Genomic DNA, 24225 nt, shown 5'->3' on the forward strand with positions numbered 1-24225 from the left:
TTTAAATGCTGGGGCAGTTTAAATAGCGTTGGGAATGTCGGAAAAAGGGTTGGAACCTTTGGCAAATTTACGAGAAACTCTCTGGTTGCTTGCCCGTGCTTTAAGGTTACGTACAAGTGACTGGAGAATATTTTTGCCTGAAGGAGACAACACACATACATATACACAGTTCTTTTACCACCTTCAGAGTGCCACAGGCGGTGCTCAGATACGTGGGTGGACAGTTTTTTGGTGTTTCTTGCTGGCTTACTTGAGCGTCGGAGTGCACACGGCCGCTAGGGCGCCTCTTTGTCCCCTTTTTTGCAGGAATCCGCGGGCAACCAGCGGGAAGGAGACCCCAGCTGACGGTTGAGGTCGTGCACGAAGACGTCCTGGTCAACCGGACGGAACAGTTTCAATCAGTTAATAGACTAAGATTGTAAGAGAAATATTAAACATATCAAAACACAATTTTAACACACGAAATTGGTTTTCAAAGATATCGTAAGTGCTTTCAATCAATTAATAGCGAAAAAAACAAGTTGCAAACACTTAGTTAAGCAATACGCTTGTTTTCGACAGTTAAGATACTTTTAAACTATTATTATACAGAACATTCACTTTCTTATAGTTTCCTAGGTTGTAAAACCTCAGATTGTAAATGAGAGAAGTAATAAACATATCAAAACACAATTTTAACATATGAAATTGTTTTTCAAAGATATCACAAGTGTTTCAATCAATTAATAGACCTTAGATTGTAAAAGAAGTATTAAAACATATCAAAATACAATTTGAACACATGAAATGGTTTTTCAAAGGTATTATCACAAGTGTTTGAATCAAGTAATAGACCTTAGATTGTAAAAGAAGTATTAAACATATGAAAACACAATTTTAACACATGAAATTGTTTTTCAAAGATATTCATAAGTGTTTCAATCAGATAATAGACTAAGATTGTAAGAGAAATATTAAACATATCAAAACACAATTTTAACACACGAAATTGGTTTTCAAAGATATCGTAAGTGCTTTCAATCAATTAATAGCGAAAAGAACAAGTTGCAAACACTTAGTTAAGCAATACGCTTGTTTTCGACAGTTAAGATACTTTTAAACTATTATTATACAGAACATTCACTTTCTTATAGTTTCCTAGGTTGTAAAACCTCAGATTGTAAATGAGAGAAGTAATAAACATATCAAAACACAATTTTAACACATGAAATTGTTTTTCAAAGATATCACAAGTGTTTCAATCAATTAATAGACCTTAGATTGTAAAAGAAGTATTAAAACATATCAAAATACAATTTGAACACATGAAATGGTTTTTCAAAGGTATTATCACAAGTGTTTGAATCAAGTAATAGACCTTAGATTGTAAAAGAAGTATTAAACATATGAAAACACAATTTTAACACATGAAATTGTTTTTCAAAGATATTCATAAGTGTTTCAATCAGATAATAGACTAAGATTGTAAGAGAAATATTAAACATATCAAAACACAATTTTAACACACGAAATTGGTTTTCAAAGATATCGTAAGTGCTTTCAATCAATTAATAGCGAAAAGAACAAGTTGCAAACACTTAGTTAAGCAATACGCTTGTTTTCGACAGTTAAGATACTTTTAAACTATTATTATACAGAACATTCACTTTCTTATAGTTTCCTAGGTTGTAAAACCTCAGATTGTAAATGAGAGAAGTAATAAACATATCAAAACACAATTTTAACACATGAAATTGTTTTTCAAAGATATCACAAGTGTTTCAATCAATTAATAGACCTTAGATTGTAAAAGAAGTATTAAAACATATCAAAATACAATTTGAACACATGAAATGGTTTTTCAAAGGTATTATCACAAGTGTTTGAATCAAGTAATAGACCTTAGATTGTAAAAGAAGTACTAAACATATGAAAACACAATTTTAACACATGAAATTGTTTTTCAAAGATATTCATAAGTGTTTCAATCAGTTAATAGACTAAGATTGTAAGAGAAATATTAAACATATCAAAACACAATTTTAACACACGAAATTGGTTTTCAAAGATATCGTAAGTGCTTTCAATCAATTAATAGCGAAAAGAACAAGTTGCAAACACTTAGTTAAGCAATACGCTTGTTTTCGACAGTTAAGATACTTTTAAACTATTATTATACAGAACATTCACTTTCTTATAGTTTCCTAGGTTGTAAAACCTCAGATTGTAAATGAGAGAAGTAATAAACATATCAAAACACAATTTTAACACATGAAATTGTTTTTCAAAGATATCACAAGTGTTCCTCAGTGAGCCTCTTTCTTGCGTGGGAACGCCAAGGTTGAACAGCATGGTTCGACAGTTATATCCTCCCTAGCCCCATGGGCGAAGACGAGGTCAGTTGAGAACCGTTCACTTGAGTTAGAAACACCAAGGTTTGGAATAGTATGGTTCCTCAGTGAGCCTCCCTCTTGCGTGGGAACGCCAAGGTCAAACAGTATGGTTCACCAGTTAATTTCACTCTTGACCTCATGAAGCAAGGTCGAAGAACAATGTGGTTCACCAATGTTACTAACAAGGCAGACCCAATGACCTAAATAGGGCAGAGGCGAGATTAGCAGGGAGACCTTTCCCTTATCTTGCAAGAAGAAGATAAAAAACAGCAGGAGGAGTTTTCCTTATCCTCGTACGACAAAGATTAGGCCTGCTAAGGGTTTGTGCACGTGTCACTCGTGCCTTGAAGACAATAAAGGTCAAGAGAAGTTAAAGCAGATGAAGTTAAGCGTGCTACCTATGAGGCGAATCTATGTCAAAGACACTGTTAGTTGAAGTTAATGCAAGTAAAAATGATCAAGACAGAGAGATTAAAGAAATGACAGATGTTCATATATATATGTACAACGTACGAGTCATCAAGAAGATTAAATTACAAAGGAGGCTACCCTCTGGGCACGAGTTGCCCATCAACGATCCACTTCGACTCTGCGAAAGGGGAAAGATACACCTCATGATGCACGCAGGCAAACTGAGCCATGGCATCATGGAACCCCTCGTCATAGGCATCAGCGACGTCATTGTTGAGTTCCTCTTCTGTCTTCTTGAAGAGCTCGACCTTCTCAGCAAGCTCCCCCTCCACTTGGCCCAGTTGGACCTCACGCTGGATGGCCCTTTCCTCCAGCTTGACCATTTTTGCCTGCATATCCTCGACCTTCTCCTTGAGGTCGACCACCTCATTGCGGAGAGGTAAGATCTTCACCTCAAGTTGAAGGGCCTTTTGAGACTTCTAAAAAAGAAGCCTTTTGACCTCCTTCTCAGATTGGCGAAGGCTTGCCAGCTCCTGATAAATGGTCGTTTCGCGCTTGGGGAAAGCCCTGGCTTGAAGAGCTAGCTCTTCCCTCAGTTTCGCTGTCGGCTTGCAAGTCTTGTGCGTCTTGCGCCTTACTCAGAGCAAGGCTGGACGCGATGAGGAAGTCGCTGAGGCTTTGAGCCACACGGTCTTGGAGGAAGTTCCCACCCAAGCCCTCCACCACCTCTTTATCTTGAAAATGTCTAAGGGCTCGTTGGAGGATGGCGGGGAGCTCGACAACGGGAGGCGTTTGGTGATCTTTAGGGGCACTCTCCCCCCGCCTTCATGCATGATAAGGTTGCGAGGGGCGCTGGGAGGGTTGTCTCGGAAGGATGACGCATGGCCATCGAAAGCGGAGTGTGCTGGCGCCGCGACGTCACCCGCCTTGGCCTTTTAAAGACGAGACCCGTGTAGGTGTCCTCGTCCTCCGAGCCAGTGGCCACCACCACCACCCCTTTCTGCCTGTCGCCAACAGGGGTTGGTTCAGAGGAGTTGGGAGCAGAGGTAGTAAGAGGAAGAGGGTTTGCAGGGGAAGAAGTGCCCACACCAGCAACAGTGGCCCTCGCTTGGCAAGCAGCTCGACCAGTTTTTTCTTCTTCTCCGCGTTAAAAGTCATATCTGCATAGAAACAAGAAAGGATAAGAAACTAAACAAACATGCAAACAATCAATGTGAAGCAGAAATAAGAACTGTACCAATATAGCTCTTAAGAGTTTTGGCACAAAATTCAAGCTTGATCAGCTTGACGGTGTCAAACACCGCTTCCAAGCCAGAAAAGAGTTGGCACATCTTGCGATCGGGTGGGGTCTGGTCCTCGAGACTCCTAGGTTTTTTAAGACCGGGCTTCTCCACCCAATAGAGGGGGAATCCGTCTAGAAGGGAGGGGTCGTGGACGCTGCAGCTCACCTTGAAGAACTTCTTCTTGAAGCTCTTGTAGGATTGCTGAAAAAGAGTGAGGAGAACTCTCCCCACCACTCCATTGAAGCTAAGCCATAGCCTCTTGCCGGGATTCTTTGCCTCGAAGAAATATAGGAAGACATCCACGGAGGGTGTGTGGTCGAGGTGATTGCACAAAATGCTGAAGGCCCTTACGAAGGCCCAGCTATTGGGATGCAGCTGGGCATAGGCCACGTTGACCTCTGTGAGCAATGCGTGCTCGAACCCTGTAAGTGGCAGGCGAAGCTTGAGTCGCTTGAAGATGGTAGAAGACATGAAAAAGAAGGGGCCTCTAGCTAGGTTTGCGCGATCTTCAGCGCACACAGGTTCACCTTTCTCACAAGGCAGAACCGATACGTACGCGTCGTGCTCCCTCCCGAAGACACGACACTTCTCATCAGCTTCACCCTCCTTGTACGTTATGACGTCTTGGTCGGAGGTGTATTTGGAGGTTTCCGCTAAGAGGTCATTGGGGGCCCAATGGTAGAAGGCTTTGTAGTTAACAGAGGGTGGAAGGTTCGGTGTTGTTTTCGTTATGGCCATCTCAAGAAGGAAGCTAAAAAGAGAAGGAAGGGAAAAAAATGAGGGTTTAGAAGAAGACGATATCGCGACTTAGAAAACCCAGAAAAACAAAGACACAAAGCAAAAACAGAGGAAACGTAAAGTGCAGAAAAGATAAACAGTCCCAGAACAGTTATAGCATGTATGAGCAGTGGAGTCATAAAGTAAGAGCAAGAAACAAGTAAAGTTCATACCTTTGATCGAGTGGGGTTTGAAGTTCTGAGTTTTGAAAGAGGAAGAGAGAGCAACGAGAGGAATGCTTGGAAATGTTTTGCTTAAGTGAAAGTAATGAAACAATGAAGAAAGCGTAAGGGTTTAAAGGTTTGAACAATATACGAAGAAGCGCAAACTCCAACAAGTGATAGCCGTTGATCTTGCCACATGTACGTTAATTTAGAAAGTATGGTGAGACGTCACTTCGGTGTACTGTTCACATCCCGTTACCAGTGCCACGTAGGTTGCCTAGGGCGACCACTTAGTCTCTTCGCTGAAACAAGTTACAACTCGAGACTGGGGGGCTTGTGTACCGACCAGTCCTCGGCCATCGATTCCAGTGATTGACCTCAGACATCGCACATTGGTGCCTGATAGTAAAGATGGGCCATGTAAGGTGGGCCCCAGATACACATATCAGGGTGTTGGTTAGTGTTCGGAGATCGGTATAATGGACCTCGACATTGGAGATCGACATCCGACCTCGCTAGAAGAGGGAGAGATCGGACGTCGACGATATGAACAATTATATTGGGCCATGTAAGGTGGGTCCCAGAATTACACAGTTATTAGTTGAAAACATCAGATATGAGGGAAGCCTAAGTCATGAGGGATCCATGCAAATGGTGTGTATAGCGCATTCAGGCGCGACACGAGTAAATAATCCTTGGAGGCGCTAAGGCCCATTAGGGTTAGGGTTTCTGAAGGAAGTTGCATGCATGGCACGTGAATACTTAGGACACCCACAAACCAGATGGCCCTAGAGACTTGGTGCACAAGTTGGTACCCAGGCGGCCATTCTGTTAGTCGTTGCACTCCAGTTAAGAGAAGTTCCATGTGGCAGATTACGCTAAGATTATGTAATAGCCGCGCAGGGACATTCTCCACGGAACCCTAGATATGGGTAAGGGAACAAAGGTAAACCCTAGTTTCAACCTATATAAAGGGTGCTAAGAACCCTAGCAAGATAGACAATTTCTAGGACTGAAACTACTTTATACACTTAGTGTTTCTTTGCCCTTATACTGACTTGAGCGTCGGAGTGCAAACGACTGTCAAGGCGCCCTTTGTCCTTGCAGGTGAGAGATTCTTTGATCAAGGAAGTACGATTCTCAGGCGAAGATAGAAGGGCCAAAGGCTGCCGTTCGAGTCAACCAGCAAAGCGAGTCAACCGGCGAGAACAATAATATATTTTTCTAAAATACAAAATATTATTTATATAATTATATTTTTTAATGTCATTTTAAATTTTCCTACTAGTTTATTAGTTTTGAACTTAATTATTAAAAGATTATCATTTATTAATTAGTTTACTAAAATTATATAACTATAAAAATGACTTATAAGTAAGTCTAGATAATATTAAATATATTTTAATAAAACATTGCACACAAAAATTGAATGTTATTATCCTGAAAAAATTAATTCTAAATACTTTATATTTAAATATAAATACAAAATATTTCTATATATTATTAATTTATATTAATTTATATGATACTTAAGGTTTTGATATAGTAACATGGAAATCAATCAATATTTTAAATTTCATAGAAAGATTAGGTAACTTTCTAATACGGTCTTTATCTTTCTAATTAATTTTATACTTCATTATTTTTTATCTTTCATCTAATATTTTACATAAAAAATAAAATATAATAATCTTTCTTGGATTTTTAATTTTTTTTTAAAAATTATTGAAAAATTAAATTATTGGAATTCTCATTTATTTTATTTGAAAATGAGTGACAATAAATGAAATATAAAATTTGTATTTGTTTTTTTTTAAAGACCTCCTTTTCATTTTATAGAATATAACCTAACTTTTATCTCTAAAAGAAAATATTTATCTCATGTTAATGGCAGAGATAGACGTTATGTTGTAGCACCCTGAGAGAAGGTGCCCCTGAACATAATGTGTTTTTCCTTTTGAGTATGCTTTTCGTTGAGATGAGATTCTCGGGAGAGAAAGCTGTTATAAGAGGTAAGTTATAAAAGGGGCTCGAGACCCCAGGCTAAGGTACGTTTTTTCTAAGACTGAAACTGAATACTTCTTAAATTCTAGTAAGCCCTTTACTGACTTGATCGTCGGAGTGCAATCAACAGGTAGGGTCCCCTCTATTTCAACGGAGCTATGTTCCAGAACTACAAGAGATAGGACATATTTATAAAGAGACAGGTGGAGCTAGAGCTTGTTACCAGAGTCAACCGACAAGAACATTTGACGCCTACCGTGGGACCCAGTAAAACCTGATGTCATCCACAGTTGTGCCTGAGTTTTCAAACGTGATGAGGAACATATGGCAAGGTCCACTAGATCTGAGGGGAACGACGCCCCTACTCTACAACAACTCATGGAAACCGTGAAGGCTCTCTAGGAAGCCAATGAGCAGTACCAGCGAGAGGCCAGAGCTGAGTAGGAAAAGCTGACAGCAGATGTAGTGGCAGAAGCGATGGCAATCGCTAGAGTTGAGCAGGAAAAACTCATAGCAGAGGCTCGAGCTGAGCAGTTTCTCATGCTAGATTAGTTAATGGCAGAGATAGACGTTTCATGAACAAGCAGTGAAGAGTTGCGCAAGGCGAACGAGGAACTACACAAGAACTTACAACAACTTGGTGAACGCTCTATAAGGGAGCGAGGCCCAATTTCTCAGCTAAGAGCTCGTCCCAATATTATGGACGCTATCATACCAACTAACTACATAATGCCCAAGATTGTTTTTACGGGCGTAGAAGACCACAAGAACTATCTTACAACGTTCAACGCCCAGATGATCATCTCGGGAGGAACAAACGCCATACATTGCAAGATGTTCATGGGTACATTCACAGGCACAACGTTGCAGTGGTTTAGCGGCCTTCCTGATGGCCACATAATCTCTTTCAACCATTATTTTGAGCTGTTAAGGGAACAATGCATTGTTAACCATGCCCGACAACCGGTCTCCTTCGATCTTTTTGGCGTAAAGCAAAAACAAGGTGAGTGTTTGAAGAATTTTTTGAATAGGTTTAGGGCATTCACAGTGAAGCTCCAGACTCAGGACGAGGCCTTGATGGTCCACGCCTTTGGGTAGGGGATTATGGCAGGACCCTTCAATGACTCACTGATCAGAAATCCAGTAAGAACGTTTGAGGAGATACGACATCGAGCTATCGCTCACATTGGGGCAGAAGAAGCAGTATTTGTGAAGCGCGACAGCACATACCTAGGGTAAGCCAAGCCCCAAGAAGGTAGCCGAGCTCAACCTTTGAGGATCCACGAAGTTGCGGCCGAGAAGAGGTCAGACGCAAGGCGAGCACCCTACATAGCTAGGAAGAACCAGCCCAGGACGAAGACAAAGGAAGACATGCCATTTCAACCAAGGTTCTAGATGACTTACAAGGAACTGTTGAGCATATCAAGGATGGCGAATAAGTTGAGATTCCCCCTAAAATCTGACAGGAACTTGGGGCCACGAAAGGAGACCTTGTGTGAGTTCCACAAGGTGTTTGGGCATGACGTGGAACATTGTATAACTATGGGCTATCAGTTAGCAGGCCTGGTAAAGGATATGGATTCTTGAAGGAATATTTGGAAGGGAGCCAGGAGGGGTCGAAGGAAGAGAGTGCTTTAGCGGACCAAGGGCATGAGGTACTAGTCCATGGCGAGCTGAACACCATCTCGGGAGGATTCTCGGGAGGAGGATGCTCTGTCTCCAAGCGTAAGAAGTACACGAGAGAGGTGATGGTAGTAAAGGCGAGGAGGTCTGACCTGCCGGCAGATCCCGACCTCTGCTCTACAAGTGTGGACTTGGGAGACGTGGTCCCACATGAGGGTGATCTAGTAGTGATATCCATGGTCACCGTGGGAAGAAGGGTACACTGAGTTCTCATCGATCATGGGAGCGCAGCTGATGTGATGTTCTGGGTAACGTTTAATAACTTGCAATTGTCACCTGATCAGTTAAGACCCTATGATGGTTTGGTTTTGTCGGAGATCAGGTGGAGGTGCGGGGGCATGTGGAGCTAAGGACGACGTTCTCAGATGGTGCCTCATCTCGCACAATCAAGATCAGGTATTTAGTAGTTAATGTTGTCTCGGCCTATAATTTTGTTTTAGGAAGGCCCTCCTTGAACATGTTAGGCGCGGTGGCCTTGAGGCATATGAAGATGAGGTTAACCTCCCTTGATGAAGGGGTGATCGTCATCAAGTCTGACCAGAAGGCGAAAAGGAAGTGCTACGAGAATAGCGTGAAGAGAAGGAGTGGAGTGTGTTCGATCACTGCTCAGGCGTGAGAGACAGAGGTGATCACAAAAACTGAAGTCGCCAACAAGATGTGACTTGGACCTGCTGGCGAGGTTTAGGAAAAAGAAATTGAAGGTAAGAAGTTCAAACTTGGCACGTCACTAGGTCGAGAGTTACAAGACAAGATAACTGAAGTAATATCGAGGCATATGAATGCTTTTGCTTGGTCGTTCGCAGATATGCCTGGGATAAACCTAGATTTCTTGTGCCAAAGACTTACTATGGATGAGAAGGTCAAACCGATAATGCGGAAAATGAGGAAGTTTAATGAGGAGAGGCGTCAGATCATCAGGGAAGAGACGCAAAAGCTCTTGAAGGCTGGCCACATAAGGGAGATTCAATACCCTGAGTGGTTAGCAAACGTGGTATTGGTACAAAAGGCCAATGGGAAGTGGAGGATGTGCGTCGACTTTACAAACCTGAATAAGGTCTGTCCCAAGGATTCTTATTCGCTGCCTAGCATAGACTCCTTGGTGGACAACACTTCAGGTTGTTGATTGTTGAGTTTCCTAGACACATTCTCGGGGTACAACCAGATCCGCATGCACCCCCGAGATGAGAGCAAGACTACCTTCATGATCGAGCTCTCTAGCTACTGCTACAAGGTCATGCCTTTCGGCCTCAAGAATGTTGGTGCCACCTATCAAAGGTTGATGGATAGGATCCTCGCTCCAATGATTTGGTGAAATGTACAGACGTATGTGGATGACATGGTCGTCACCTCAAAAGAAAAGGATTAGCACGTTGCTAATTTGGAAGAGCTGCTCAGAACAATAGCCAAGTAAATTTAAAGCTGAACCCCGAGAAGTGTGTGTTTGGGGTGGAAGCAGGGAAGTTCCTTGGATTTCTGCTCATTGAACGGGGCATAAAAGTGGACCCGGACAAGTGTGCAACAATCATAAGGATGAAGAGCCCTGTCAGTGTGAAGGAAGTACAGTAGCTGACTGGGCGTATGACCGCCTTGTCCAGTTCTTATCAAATAGAGAAGCTAAGGGGTACCCTTATTTTCAATACCTAAAAAAGAACAACCGTTTCATATGGACTCATGAGTGTGAAGACGCATTCGTCAAGTTGAAGGAGTACCTGGCCAGCCCGCCTGTCCTTTATAAGCCGCTGCAAGGTACTCCCCTTCGTCTTTATTTCGCAGTCACCGATCGGGCAACCAGCTCGGTCATTGTGTAAGAGCAGGATAAGGTTCAAAGGCCTATTTACTTCGTGAGCAAGGTGTTGTAGGGTCGGAGGTATGGTATCAAGCTATTGAAAAGGCAACATTGACAATGGTATTTGCAGCTCGGCGACTCTGCCATTATTTCTAGAGTTTCACTGTAATAGTGATGACAGATTTGCCTATCCGCAAGGTCCTCCAAAAACCCAACATGGCAGGTTGAATGGTGCGTTGGGCAGTTGAGTTGTCTGAGTTTGACATGCAGTACGAACCCAGGGGCCTATTAAATGCTAGGTATATGCTGATTTCATGGCAGAACTATCATCTTAGGCTCCCCAGGCAGATGGTAATGACTTCTAGTGGGTCCTTTCGATGGATGGATCGTCTAACCAGCAAGGTAGCGGTGTTGAGGTCATTCTAGAGGGACCTGGTGGATTGTTGATCGAGCAGGCCCTAAGATTTGCATTCAAGGCCAACAACAATCAGGCTGCGTATGAAGCCCTGATAGTTGGAATGTTGTTGGCCAAGGAGTTGGGTGCTCAAAGCTTGTTGGTAAAGAGTGATTCGTTGCTGGTTATCGAGCAGGTCACAGGTGACTACCAGGCCAAAGACCCACAGTTGGCCTCGTACCTCAGGTATAATGCGTTTTTAAAAGAAGCTTTTTCCACGTTCGAGCTGGTGCATCTCCCGAGAGAGCAGAATGCTCGGACTGACCTATTGTCCAAGCTAGCGAGTTCGGGGAAGGGAAGTCGACAAAGGTCAATCATTCAGGAGACCTTGAAGTCGCCCAGGACTGTTGCGGAGGGAATAGTAGAGGTCAACCATGATGCAATCAAAACCATATTATACCCATCACTTGTGTGAGTGGGGATCACTGTACCCACATCATGGCAGAGCTCCATGAAGGCATTTGTGGAAGCCACGTGGGAGGAAGAGCTTTATCGCTGAAGGCAGTTCGAGCTGGGTATTATTGGCCAACTATGAAGGAGGATTGTATGAGATATGCACATCAATGCGAACAGTGTCAGAAGCATGCTTATTGGCATCATGCACCCCCTGAGGAGTTGCGGTCAATACACAGCCCTTGACCTTTCTATACTTGGGGAATAGACATCATAGGTCCTTTCCCTCTAGCAATTCATTAGATGAAGTACCTCGTTGTAGCTATTGAGTACTTCACCAAGTGGATAGGAGCTGAACCAGTTGCGTAGATAACTGCCCACAAGGTGTACCACTTTGTGTGGAGAAACATTGTCTGGGATCCCAAGCCACCTGGTATCCGATAATGGTACCCAGTTTGCAAGTCAGCAATTATGCACGCTATGCATGGTGCTCAGTATCAAACAAGTGTTTGCCTCTATGAAGCATCTTTAGACGAATGGTGATGTGAGTTGATTGATTCATTTTGGATTGATTCATTTAGGTGACACTTTCGATTTAAGATTGAGATTGTTAAGCAATTAAGAGTGAAAAGCCTAAGAAATATTCTCACTGGACATTAACTTAACAAGTGTGAAGTAGATGTGAAGGTTTATTTCCATAAGGCCAAAGGAAAAACACAATTAAATGTGAAGATGAATGCCAAAATTAGGTGTGCAGAATTTAAGCAAACACAAGGTCAGCAAGAATATGGACTGAATTGAAAACAAGGAAGCTAAAGAAAGAACAAGAAATATTTTGGAATTGAAATGGAAATGTAATGGAAAAGATGAGTGAAAGGAAACTTAGGAGATGGAATTTGAGATGATGAACACGCCACTTGGGTTGGTGATTTGTTCCAAGATAAGTGTGAATGCCGCCACTTGAGAGCTTTCAATTTCTCACAAGATAAGACAAATGTTTAGAGAGACAATGCTCACAAACTCTAACACAATTTTTGTATAGTAACTTTACTCTTCATTCAACATATGGATACATGAGGTATGCCTCCCTATTTGTAGATTTAGGAGCCTTGGAAAAGAAGAAAAGAGGGTAGAAGGGTAAAAGCCAAAGTGGTGCGATTTTAGGTCTTGACTTTGGTCAAAACCGCACCATCCTACACATTCTAGAATCTAGGTTTTCCTTTCTAGCCTAATGGACTTCTTATGGCCCATTCTTATGTCTTCACCTCCTCATTAGGCTATTTAAACCTACTCTTGCTTATTATACTATTTGGACCCCTCATGTGAGCCCAACTTATTTACAACATTTTTCTAAATATTTAAGAAGATTAGTAGGAAGAACTTTAGGTGCTCCGGTCTTTATCCATTTGTCCTACTGATGAGGTCTTTCCTTGATTGTTGAGATGACCCTTCATAGTTGGCATCCTTGGTCAGCTTCTTATGGATTTGGGTCGTATCATGCCCCCCAGGTTGGAGAGAATTCAAGCTCGAATTTAGAACGCTTGCAAATAACATATTGAGTTTGTACACAAAAAATATTTCGAAGTTTAGGATGTGAAACAAACTTATGTTCATGAAGCTTGGGGAGTTCACATGGGTGAATTCTAGATACAGGGCATGTTTGTAGAGAATGTTTAGGGAAGAGATGATGTACTTGTGAAAATCCTCTTAGAAGGGTAGAACCTTTGGGAGGTCTTTGAAGATCATCCCTAAACTTCTTTATCAAAGATGTCAAGTATTTAGAATTATTTGATAATGAAAAAGAAAAGGAAGAAAAACATCGTTGAGGTGAAAGGATGAGACCCTTTGTATCTTGTCCTTCTTTTTCTCTTTCATTGGCACTTTTGGTTTTTAATTGATTGTGGTCTTGATTTACCTTTTGTAACATTATGGTGCTCTTATTTGGACATTTGGCAGCTATGTGTCCAAAACTTAAACATTTAAAACATTTTGTGCTTGAAGTTTTGGTAGGTGACTTAGGGGTAGAAGTAGAAGGAGTGTGTTTAGAAACTTTGTGGTGAGAAGTGGTTTCATTTGAACAATTGGAAGGAGAAATTTGTGTAGAAATGTTGTTTGTATCCTTCCATGAAGATTTGTGTTGAACAAGATGCTTTGATGTCTCCAAATCCAAGAGGAAAGCTTGAAGACCTTGCTGCTGGGTGTGTGTGTGTTGTCTAGTTGTTTGAAACTTGTTAATTCACTCCTTAAGATGATCCAAGTTCATTTGAATCTTTAACCTTTTGAAAAGATGTGTTTTCTAAAAAGTTGTCAAAATATCAACAGGTTGTTTGAAACCTTAGTAGTTTTTGAAAAAGGTTGAAAGTTGTTTGACTTGGTTGACTTTGCTGTCAAACCAAATCAATCGATTGTTTCGACAAAACAATCGATTGTTTTCCCGAAAACCTTAACAAAATTTTGTTAAGCGGTTTTAATATGTTTTAAATGATCCTAACTAACTTGGCTCCTTTATTAAATGATTTTGACCACTTGGTTAGTCCATATAAAGGTGGTTTTACGCTCCTAATCTTGAAGAAAGAGAAAGAGTTTATCAAAATAGTTTTTCCAAGATTTGAAAAAGCTTTGGATCATTCTTAAGTGTGTGGAATAGGATTGGGTTGTAATTCTGAACTTTAAGCTTTGTAATACCCAGGTGTATTCTATTCCCTTCTTCATTGATTAATGTATTTCTGTAGTTGTGTTGCCAAGGAGTATTGTGTGTTCTTGAGGTGTTCAAGATCAACATTCTTGGTGTGGTTTGCCAAAGGTAGTGTGTTTCTTGAGGGGTTCAAGGTCACTACTTTGGTGTGTGCTGTGTGTAATCTGGTTTTGATTGCATAGTGGATTACCTAGTGGTTTCTGGGGACTGGATGTAGCTCTTGGTGTAAGAGTGAACCAGTATAAATCTGTTTGTGTGATTTTCTCTTTTCCTGATCTCTCTTATATCTGTTTTAAGTTGTTTTTATTAACAGTTGATAAAAACAACCGACTGTTTCGACAAAACAACCGATTGTTTTTCTGATATCATCTTAAAACAGTTTTGGGTATTTGTTTCCTTGATTCTTTTCTCTGTAATTCAGCATTGATTTTCATTATACCTTTAAAGTGTGCGAAAATCCCTCTTAAACAATTCACCCCCCTCTCGTTTAAGGCCATATATTCTAACAATTGGCATCAAGAGCTAAGTTCTTGAAAGTTATTCAAGTTTTCGATCCTAAATCTTTTCTATGGCTGAAAAACTACCTTTTGGGGAGGGTACCTCAATTAACAGGCCAACTCTATTTTGTAGACTGAATTATCAATTATGGAAGGTTAGAATGAAATTCTTTGTTGAATCTATAGATAGAAAAATCTGGAATGTTATTACAAATAGCTATCTCATGCCTATATCTAAAAATGTTTCTTCTGAAAGAGAACATCTTGATTGTGTAGCTATGAACATCATTGTATCTGCACTTGATTCTAATGAATTGCTCAAGGTTTCAAAATGTAGTTCTGCCAAAGAAATGTGGAATACCCTTGAAGAGTATCACAAGTGTTCCTGCCGGTTGACCGGGATCGTCTTTGCGCGTGGCTTGTCCTCGCGAGCTAGGGCACCTTCGTCCTGCTCCGTTTGTGAGTACCTGAAAGAAGTGAACAAAGGGGCGCCCTCGCGGCCGTTTGCACTCCGACGATCAAGTCAGCTAGCGAGAAACACCAAAGTGACTGAAACTGTATGATAATCTCAATGACTGAAACTGTGTGGCTAAAACTGTGTTGCCCTAATTGCCTTGTGCTCGCAGCTGGGTGTGCCGTCAAGAACAACTAGGGTCTAATGTTCTGAGTAACTTTATGAGAACTAGATTAAAGCTTGTAAACTATGAAAAACGTACCTTACTAGGGTTCTTCGTGCCCTTTATATAGGTGAAAACTAGAGTTTACCTTTGTGTTGCTGCTATTATCTAGGGTTCCTTGGAGAAGGTCCTTGCGCCGCTATCCTTAGGATCTTAGCGTATCTGGCCCATGGGCTTCCCTTATCTAGAGTGCAATGAATCACCTTGCGGCCACTTGGGCTCTAACTTAGGTACTGTATTTCTCGCGCCATCATACTATTTGAGTGCCCTAATTAATCACGTGTCATGCATGCAGCCTTCCTTGGAGGTCTTTAATGAGCACGTGGGCATTGTCACGTGCCCCCTTTGACTTGATCTTTTACTCTGTGCAGAGGGTCCCACAGCGCCGCCACCCAACTTAGGGTTATTCCATCGTGTGGGCCCTCTTCTCTGCGAAATGCTTCTGTCACGCGGGTTGATTCTTCGGGCGATGTCCTTCTCCTGGCGATGACTCATCTTGGCGATGACCGATTACGTTGACTTCTGGACCAACTACTTTTCTTTTGTCGACGTCATCACACCTGATGACCTGGTCGGTACACAAGCCCCCCAGTCTTGAGCTGATAACTTGTTTTCAGCAAAAAGACTAAGGCCTCGCCCTACTGCCCCCGCGGCATTCTGATGATGTGTCGCCTCCTGACCGATTGAAGTGACATTCTCTGCGTCGCCGGCGCAGCGTACCCTCAAGGACTCTGACGATGTGATATTCTCTGAGCGAGAAAAGTGACACTTCAGTTCGCACCTTAACTTCGTGACACGTGGCCCAGTCGTAGGACGTTTGCTTTAATTGTAGCGCTCGGATCTTTGGAAACCCTGTACCTTAACTCACTGTCTTTACCTCTTTTGTATCTTTCTTGCACTATTCATCTTTTTCTCAAGAACTTCCCCTGTGTTCTTTCTTTGCCTTCTTCTTCCCCTACTCTACTGCTGAGCCCTTCCTCTTTGGTCTTTAGCTCCTTCACCGATAGCACGTTCTAAAATGCCTGCCAACCTTGCTTCTTCCAGAGCGGCTCATAAAGATCTTTACCCTTGGGCTTCGAGTGAACTCCTTGACGAGTATTCTTGCTTACTTTCTACTAGGGCCCTGAGGGAACACGTGGGGGAAGCGTGTTCCTATAATCGTCGTGCCTTCGCAAAGAGGCACGATGATGACATCGTCGTGCTCCCTTGTTCCATAGGGGAGTCGGTGTGCGGGGATGAACGATCCAATAATGGGGTCCCCTTTTTCTATTTTTACCAAGTAGTCTTTAAGTGCGTCGGCGTACGCCTTCCCTTTTCCAGGTTCGAGAGGGAGCTGTTAACGGAGATGAACACCGCCCCAGCCCAACTGTATCCTAACAGTTGAGCCTTCGTGAAGGCCTTTGACATCCTGTTTGGCTTTCTTGGATGGGCACCCTCCGTAGATATTTTCCTTCACTTCTTCGAGGTGAAGAGGCAGAGAAACAATCTATGGGTAACTCTTAGCAACATTCCTGGCAGGATTCTTTTGACCCCTTTCCAACAAACCTTCAGAGAGTGGAAAGGTAGATTCTTCAAGGTGTGTTGTTCCAGCCTTGTGCCTTCTGCTCTAGACGGTTTTCCTTTGTAGTGGACAAAGGACGCTCGAGCCTTGAAAGCTAAGCCTCTCAAGAAGCTATCCCCAAGGGATCAGGAGGCTTGCAAGATCCTGGCGGGTGCTGGAGGTCTCGACGCGGCTGCCTTGATAAGTTTAGAGTATAATGCCGAGCTCTTGGGGAAGTACATATGTGTGTGAGGCTTTCCTTATGACTCTCCTTCTTTCTGTTCTTGCTGGATTTTTGTACGATTTTGCTCGGAAATGCCTTGTTTCACGTCTGTCTCTTACTGTATTTTACTCCATTTTTTTTTACGTAGGTTCGAAGATAAACAATCATCAGAGAGCGTTGCTGACTCAGGCTTTGAGGTTCGGAGACAGGGCTTCTTCGTCGTATTGCTCAAACTCTGGGGGCCACTGATGAGTGATATGTTCTTGCTTCCTGTGCAGACATTAGGATGTGTGTAGGACTATATTTTCATCTTGCACCTGTTATAAACTCCGTCTGTAACCTTAACGTTGACTTTACATTTTTCATTACGTTGAATGTTGTTCGACTTATACTTGCATGCTAAAGTTCTTTGCCATGCCGCGCGCGTTACTCCCGATATCCCCTTCGTTATGCTCGGTGTGAATTCCTTAGATAGCATTTGCTTGTTTCCTTATTTCTTAAATATCTTACTCATGGCCCTGCCCGACCTTCGTTTTTGTGAGGGATGCCTGCTCGTTTGAGCTTTCTCACTTGAACCTTTGGCGTTTTCGCCCCGAGCTTATCCCGAGCTTATTGGGATAGTTGGCGATGTGCTGCTTGTAGCGACGTCAGATCGCCTGGTCTTTTATCTGGCGGCGATCGCACACATGGCAGACCGCCCCCTACACGACCGACGATCATACGCAGTTCTTGATTATGTCATCGCCTTTGATGACTCGACTGATATGCAAGCTGCAATTCTTCTGGCGAGGAGGATAAGTTAAACCCCGGCGATCTACGTGGCTTCGCGCGCTAATGCCCATACTGGTAACTGATTTGACACTTTACCAACCCCCCCATCAACTGACACGTGGACTCATCGATGGTCATTATCTTGTGTCGTTTGCGCTTCTCGTAACATTCGAAACTCTAAAAATTCTCGCGCCACTACACTGTTTCATTATCTTTCTTCTTCACTTTCAAACTTTCTATACGCTCTGGTGAACGCTTTGACTCCCCAATCATCGTTTCTCCGCGCGCTCCTTCGATCATCAAAAGGTGACCTTTTTATTACTCTCGCTAGTGCTTACCGCATTTGAATCGGCTTGCATCATCTATTAACTGCTTGGAGCATACGTTGTGGGCTGCTTGTTTCCTGTCTTGCATTTTCCTGCGTTTTAGGTTTTCCTTTTCCTCTTTGCGACCTCCTTTGTTCATGCTGTTTTCCTTTTCCGTCTTTCAATCGAGTCCTTCTGTTTATCAACCCTCTATTTTTCCCTTTTTCATTTTCTTGTCGTCTTCCCTGCAGTTTCTCGATAGCTCGTGCGGGGGCCACACCAAACAACCCTGCCCTCTCTCGAAACCCTCCTCCAAAGTCACGTAAACAACCTTCTTCAGGAAACCCCTCCACATCTCGCAACCCACCTAGAGATCCCGCTGTCCTTTCAAACCGGGCTCAGAGGCCTGCGCCCTCTCAACCTAACCAACTGCAATCAACCTCCCCACAAGCCAATGCCACTGTACGCCCCATTCCTGACTATAAACTGTTGTACCCATGGGCTCCTCCAGCCTTGTTGAATGAGACTTCCTCGATTAATACTGAGGCCGCCATTCACCGTTTGAGAGATAAGACCCATCTTACCTTTCATAAGGAGCATGACGACAAGGTTGCCATTCATCCTTGTCCTCCTGGGGAACCTGTCTGTACTGACAATGATGGCAACGACGACCACCCTTTCTGCTTCATCTATGCAACTGTATTCAAGAAGGTTAGGCTCAGGTTCCCTTTCACTCGTTTCGAGAGGGAGCTCCTAACCGAGCTTGATATTGCCCCTGCCCAGCTGCACCCCAACGGCTGGGCGTTCATCAGAGCATACCAAATTGTCTGTGCCCACCTAGGCCATCCAGCCTCCGTAGATGTGTTCTTATTTCTGTTCGAGGCTAAAAACCCAGGGGATCGCCTGTGGGTAAGCCTCAATGGAATTGCTGGGAGGTCCATCCTCTCAATCTTCCAGCAATCTTATAAGGACTGGAAGGGTAAGTTTGTCCATGTTTGCTGCAATGATCGGGATCCTGCGCTTCTTGATGGGTTCCCCTTGTACTGGGTTAACAAGGGAAAGAAAGATTCTAAGGATCATTTTCGGAAAGCTAGGAGTCCAGAGAAGATGGGGGAGCTTGACAGAGACTTGTGCAACTTCTAGAAAGAAGTTGCCTCCACCAATACCACCTTGTCCACCACCTCAATCATCAAGTTCGAATTCTATGTTGATCAACTAGTCTTTTACATAGGTCTGCCCTTCTACTCTATTTGGATCTCTCTTCCTGTGCCAAGTCCACTTTGCCCTTTATCAAACTTATTTGCATTACACTGTCCCCTGTTTATTCTTGGCTGCTTGGTCCCTGTATTACCGATTACCTGAAACTGGATTGATTTGTAAACATTGATCTCTTTGTGCAGATACCATGCTGGGAAAAGATCAGATGGCCAGGCTACGCTCCTTAGCCAAGCGTCATAATCTCGCAGCAGGTTCTCAGACTATCCCGAATTCTATCGCAGAAGCTGCCGTTGCTCGGGGCGAGCTCCCTTCCATGGGCTCACCTTCCCTCGTCGCCCCTCCTGCCCCTGTGAGAAAGAAACTGCCACCAAAGAGGGCCGAGAGGAAGATTCCCACAGTGGTGTCGAACGATGGGGAGGACGAGAGTACTGAAGATGGGCTTGTCTGTAAAAGGAACAGGGCGACCACCACCGAGCCGCCAACAATCGAAAGTGCTGGCCCAGATTACGCGGAGAATCCCCCCAATGCCTCCACACCCTTTGAGAGCGCTGGGGATACTCTGCCGTCAAATACTTCAGTTGCCGGAGGCATTCCAAACCAGGCTGTGGATGTCCAATCGTCCCCCCAACCTGTAGTGGAGCCAAACGTATCGCCGCCACATCCCGACGCTTCCTTGGTCGTTCACTCCTATGAGGGTGGTGGCGAGAACCAACCCTCAACCCCTCTCCCAATTTCTGCTCTTCCAGCCCCTGTTGAGGAGGTTTTGAAAGCCCACGCCGCTTACCTCAGTGCTATGACCACTGAGTGTGTAGAGAAGCGCCTTTACAAGATGATGGGCGAGGCTCTAAAGGACTCCTTAAATCAGTATGAATCCGAAGCCGGTGATGCGAAGGACCAAGTCCAACAACTTAAGCGTGACCTTACGATGCAGGGATTGGAATTTTCGCGGTTAGAGAATGCTCTAAAGGACAAGCTGCGGAACAAACGCAAAAATGGCGCTGAGCTACACAAAAAGCTCAACGATAAACTCTTAGAGGTCGCTGAACTCGAAAGCAGGCTCGTGCCTCAGCAGGAACAAATAGCGGTCATGGAGGAGGCACTTGAGGCGAAAAAGGCCTACGTGAATGAGCTCGAATCCAAGTCGATTGAGAGGGAGGACCTATTGGGCAAGATCGAAGCCGAGAAAGACCAAAAGGCCAAGGAACTGAGCGAGAAAGATAAGGAGCTGAACGAGTCTGCAACAAAGCTTGCCCAGGCGCTTGAGGAGAATGAAAAACTGAAGAAACAAATTGAAGAACTCGACCTTAGTGCTGCAAACGTCCTGACTTCCGGGTTTGGCGCGGCCTTGGAGCAATTCCCTTGCGCTTATCCCGACTTGGACCTCTCTCAGTTCTCGATTTGCCATGAAGTGGTAGACGGCAAAATTGTACCCTCAGATTAACATTCCCATTTGCCGTTAAAACACCCTGAAAGACTTATATATTCGCCCTTGGTTTATGTGTAACGAATCTATTTGCAACGACTTTCTCTTTATTCAAAACTGCTTTAATATACGCGCATGACCTCGCCTTTATCTGTCGCGTAATCATCTGATATGATATAACCGACTGACTTTTGCTTTAAAGAAATCGACTTAGCGCCAATGGGCAATAGGCGTGGGTCAGTCTTAGTATCTGAAATCTAGCTCGCCTGATCTGCCAAGTGACATGCGCACTTCTATGTCATCCCCTCAAACTCTACTAACTTAGTTCTCGCCGTGTACTTCTTCTTTCGAGCTTCAATCACAAAGCCGTGGGCTTCTTTGGATGCTATTTTCCTTTTTATCTGCTAAGGCGTCCTCTGGGGAGCGGCCTCATACCTTGAGCTATCAATTCTGCTCATTCTGGGAGGAGAGCTGCCTTTAACAGACCCCCCTCTGCCTTCCCTGAGCCTTTAATCTGAAACAATTTGATCTGAGTAGTGAGGTGTCTTTTACGAACCTACCTCAGCCACCCTGTGACTTCTTCCACCCTGATAACTTATCCGTTGTGCGATCACCTGATAACTTGGTTGGTTTTTACTCAACCCAATTAACTTAGCACAAACTGATGCTTAATTTCCTGGAAATCAACTTATCTTGAACAAACGGTTAGTCTATAGCAATAACATTTGACACGAAATTACTTATTGAGCAGTAGGCGGGAGTCATTTTTAGCATCTGAAATCTCGCTTGCCTGATCTGCCAAGTGACATGTGTATTTCTAGGTCATCGCCTAAAACTTTGTTGGCCTGATTCTGTACTGAGGACTTTCGAACTTGCCTAAATTTGCTTAAGCAAAGAGGTCTTGTATTCTGTTCTGGCCTGCACTCGCTCTAGGCGAGGAGAATTTATCTCATAACTATTTAACTGACCTCGGCTTCGCTCGAGGGCGAGGAGGATTTATCTGATATCTGACCTCAGTTTCGCTCGAGGGCGAGGAGGATTTAACTGATAACTATTAACTGACCTCAACTTCGCTCGAGGGCGAGGAGGATTTTCTCTGGTTCCTCAACTTGCCCAGGGGCTACCTTTTCCCTGAATGCACTAAGGACTTTTAATCTCATCTTGCCTGAACTCACTCGAGGGTGAGGAGGACTTTCTCTGGTGCCTCAACTTGCCCAGGGGCTACCTTTTCCCTGGATGCACTGAGGACTTTTTAATCTCATCTTGCCTGAACTCACTCGAGGGTGAGGAGGACTTTCTCTGGTACCGGGGCTAGCTATTCATACTTGAGGAGGGGGCGTCCCGAAGGAATCCCTTAACCCCTGCTCAAGGACTAGGCGCCCGGATTTTAACTCATACTGGTCATACCTGTCATCTTGCTTTAAACTCTCGCTTATACTCGATCTGTTCTCGCTTGCGCTCGTTCTAGGCGAGTAGTACCTTTAATCTGTTCTCGCCTATACTCGTTCTAGGCGAGTAGGACTTTTTATTCTGTTCTCGCCTGTACTCGTTCTAGGCGAGTAGGACTTAAAACTTAATTTTCACCTCCGATTGCCAGGTGGCGATGAGGGTTTAAAACTTAACTTGTGCCTTTGATCGCCAACTAACGATGAGGACTTGGAACTTAACTTGTGCCTCCGATCGCCAACTGACGATGAGGACTTGAAAATTTTTTAACTTTCACATTTGCACTAAACTATGTAGAGGCGACAAGGGCTCTCTTCAAAAACTTAAAAAGATAAGCGTACATTTAAATAACTCTGGGAACTTTGATAAACTTCGAAAACTTTTTATTAGGTGGCCTCATTAAAAAACCCTTTTCGGGGAAAAAGAGTGCCCCCTTGAAAATGTTTTAACTGTAATAAAACTTGAGATGGGTGGCGTTCCAAGTGCGGGGAATCGCCCCTCCTTCCAATGTCTCTAGGCGGTAAGCGCCGTTTCCGAGCGCTTCGGTTATTCTGAATGGTCCCGTCCACTTGGGCGACAACTTATTCTGCATCTTGTATTGGTGGGCCTTCCTCATTACCAGGTCGCCGTCTCTGAATCGCCTTGACTTCATCCGGGAGGGTTACTTACGTTCCACTCTTCTTTTTACTGCTTCGGCTTTTACCCTCGCCTCCTCCCGGACTTCGTCCAGCAAATCCAAATTCATTCTCCTTTCGGCGTTCGAGTCTTCTGCTACAGAGTTCTGGAATCTTGGCGAGCTTTCCTGGATTTCGACTGGGATCATGGCGTCGCACCCGTATACCAAGCTAAACGGGGTTTCGTATGTTCCCGATTGTTCGGTAGCATGATATGCCCACACTATGCGAGGGACTTCCTCCGCCCAAGACCCCTTGGCTTTCTCCAACCTCCTCTTCAGTCCTCTGAGCAAAACCCGATTGGCCGACTCCACTTGTCCATTCGTTTGTGGGTGCTCGACAGAAGCAAACACCTATTGCGTCCCAATATCCTCACACAGTTTCTTCAATAAGTGACTCGCGAATTGGGTGCCATTATCTGATACCAAACGCTTTGGTACACCAAAACGACACACGATGTTCTTCCACACGAAATTCTGAATCTTGTGTGCGGTAATCTGGGCTACTGGTTCCGCTTCAATCCATTTCGTGAAGTACTCGATTGCCACGACCAAGTACTTCATTTGCCTGATCGCCAATGGAAAGGGCCCCAGAATATCGATTCCCCACGTATGAAATGGCCAGGGGCTATAGATCGACTTTAGCTCTTCTGGGGGCGCCTTGTGCCAATCAGCATGTTGTTGACATTGTTTGCAACGTTATGCGTATTCCTTGCAATCTTCCCTCAAGGTTGGCCAATAATAGCCCGCGCGGAGAGTTCTTGTTGCCAGGGCTCGACCTCCGATGTGGCTTCTGCAGATTCCCTCGTGGAGTTCAGTCATAATTCTTACGCACTTCTCTCCATGCACACATACTAATAGGGGGTGTGTAAATCCGAACCTGTATAGCTCCCCATCGATCAAGGTGAACTTGTTGGAGCTCTTCTTTATCTTTCAGGCCTCTGTTGGATCTACTGGGAGGACGCCGTCTGCTATGTACCGCTGGTATGGCGTTATCCATGTATCTGGTTGGTAAACGGTGCAAACTCGCGTTGTCTTCGCTTCCTCCACTGGGTGCGCCCTAACTCTCGGCGCTCTCAAGGTTTCCTGAGTTAATGATCGATGACCCCTTGCTATCTCTTCCGTTGACTTGCAAACTTGAAGAACCTGGGGATCTGCTGCGAAAGCCCGAGGTGTCTTTAGAGTTTCTTGTATAACAGTCCTCTGCCTGCCCCCCTTGCCCGAACTGGCGAGCTTGGCAAGCAAGTCAGCTCGGGCATTCTGCTCCCTTGGCACGTGCACCACTTCGAACAAGGCGAAAGAACTTCTTAGCTCCTGCACATACTCTAGGTAGGCCGCCATTTGCGGATCCTTGGCCTGGAATTCGCTGGTTACCTGCCCGGTGATCAGCAAAGAGTCGCTCTTGGCCATCAATGCCTTCGCCCCCATTT

General features: G+C 44.0%; 1 protein-coding gene across 1 annotated transcript; it reads left to right on the forward strand.

Annotated features, from left to right (window-relative positions):
* The first annotated feature begins 19440 nt into the window (after positions 1 to 19440).
* Positions 19441 to 20694, forward strand: LOC137839230 (uncharacterized). Its single transcript, XM_068648353.1, has one exon. It carries the CDS (start codon positions 19441 to 19443, stop codon positions 20692 to 20694), a length of 1254 nt encoding a protein of 417 aa, XP_068504454.1.
* Positions 20695 to 24225: the final 3531 nt, after the last annotated feature.

Source organism: Phaseolus vulgaris, chromosome 3, assembly GCF_000499845.2.
Source record: "Phaseolus vulgaris cultivar G19833 chromosome 3, P. vulgaris v2.0, whole genome shotgun sequence".
Lineage (NCBI taxonomy): Eukaryota > Viridiplantae > Streptophyta > Magnoliopsida > Fabales > Fabaceae > Phaseolus > Phaseolus vulgaris.

Coding starts and splice junctions, on each gene's coding strand:
- LOC137839230 (XM_068648353.1), top strand. CDS start 19,441: ATGCTGGGAAAAGATCAGATGGCCAGGCTACGCTCCTTAGCCAAGCGT.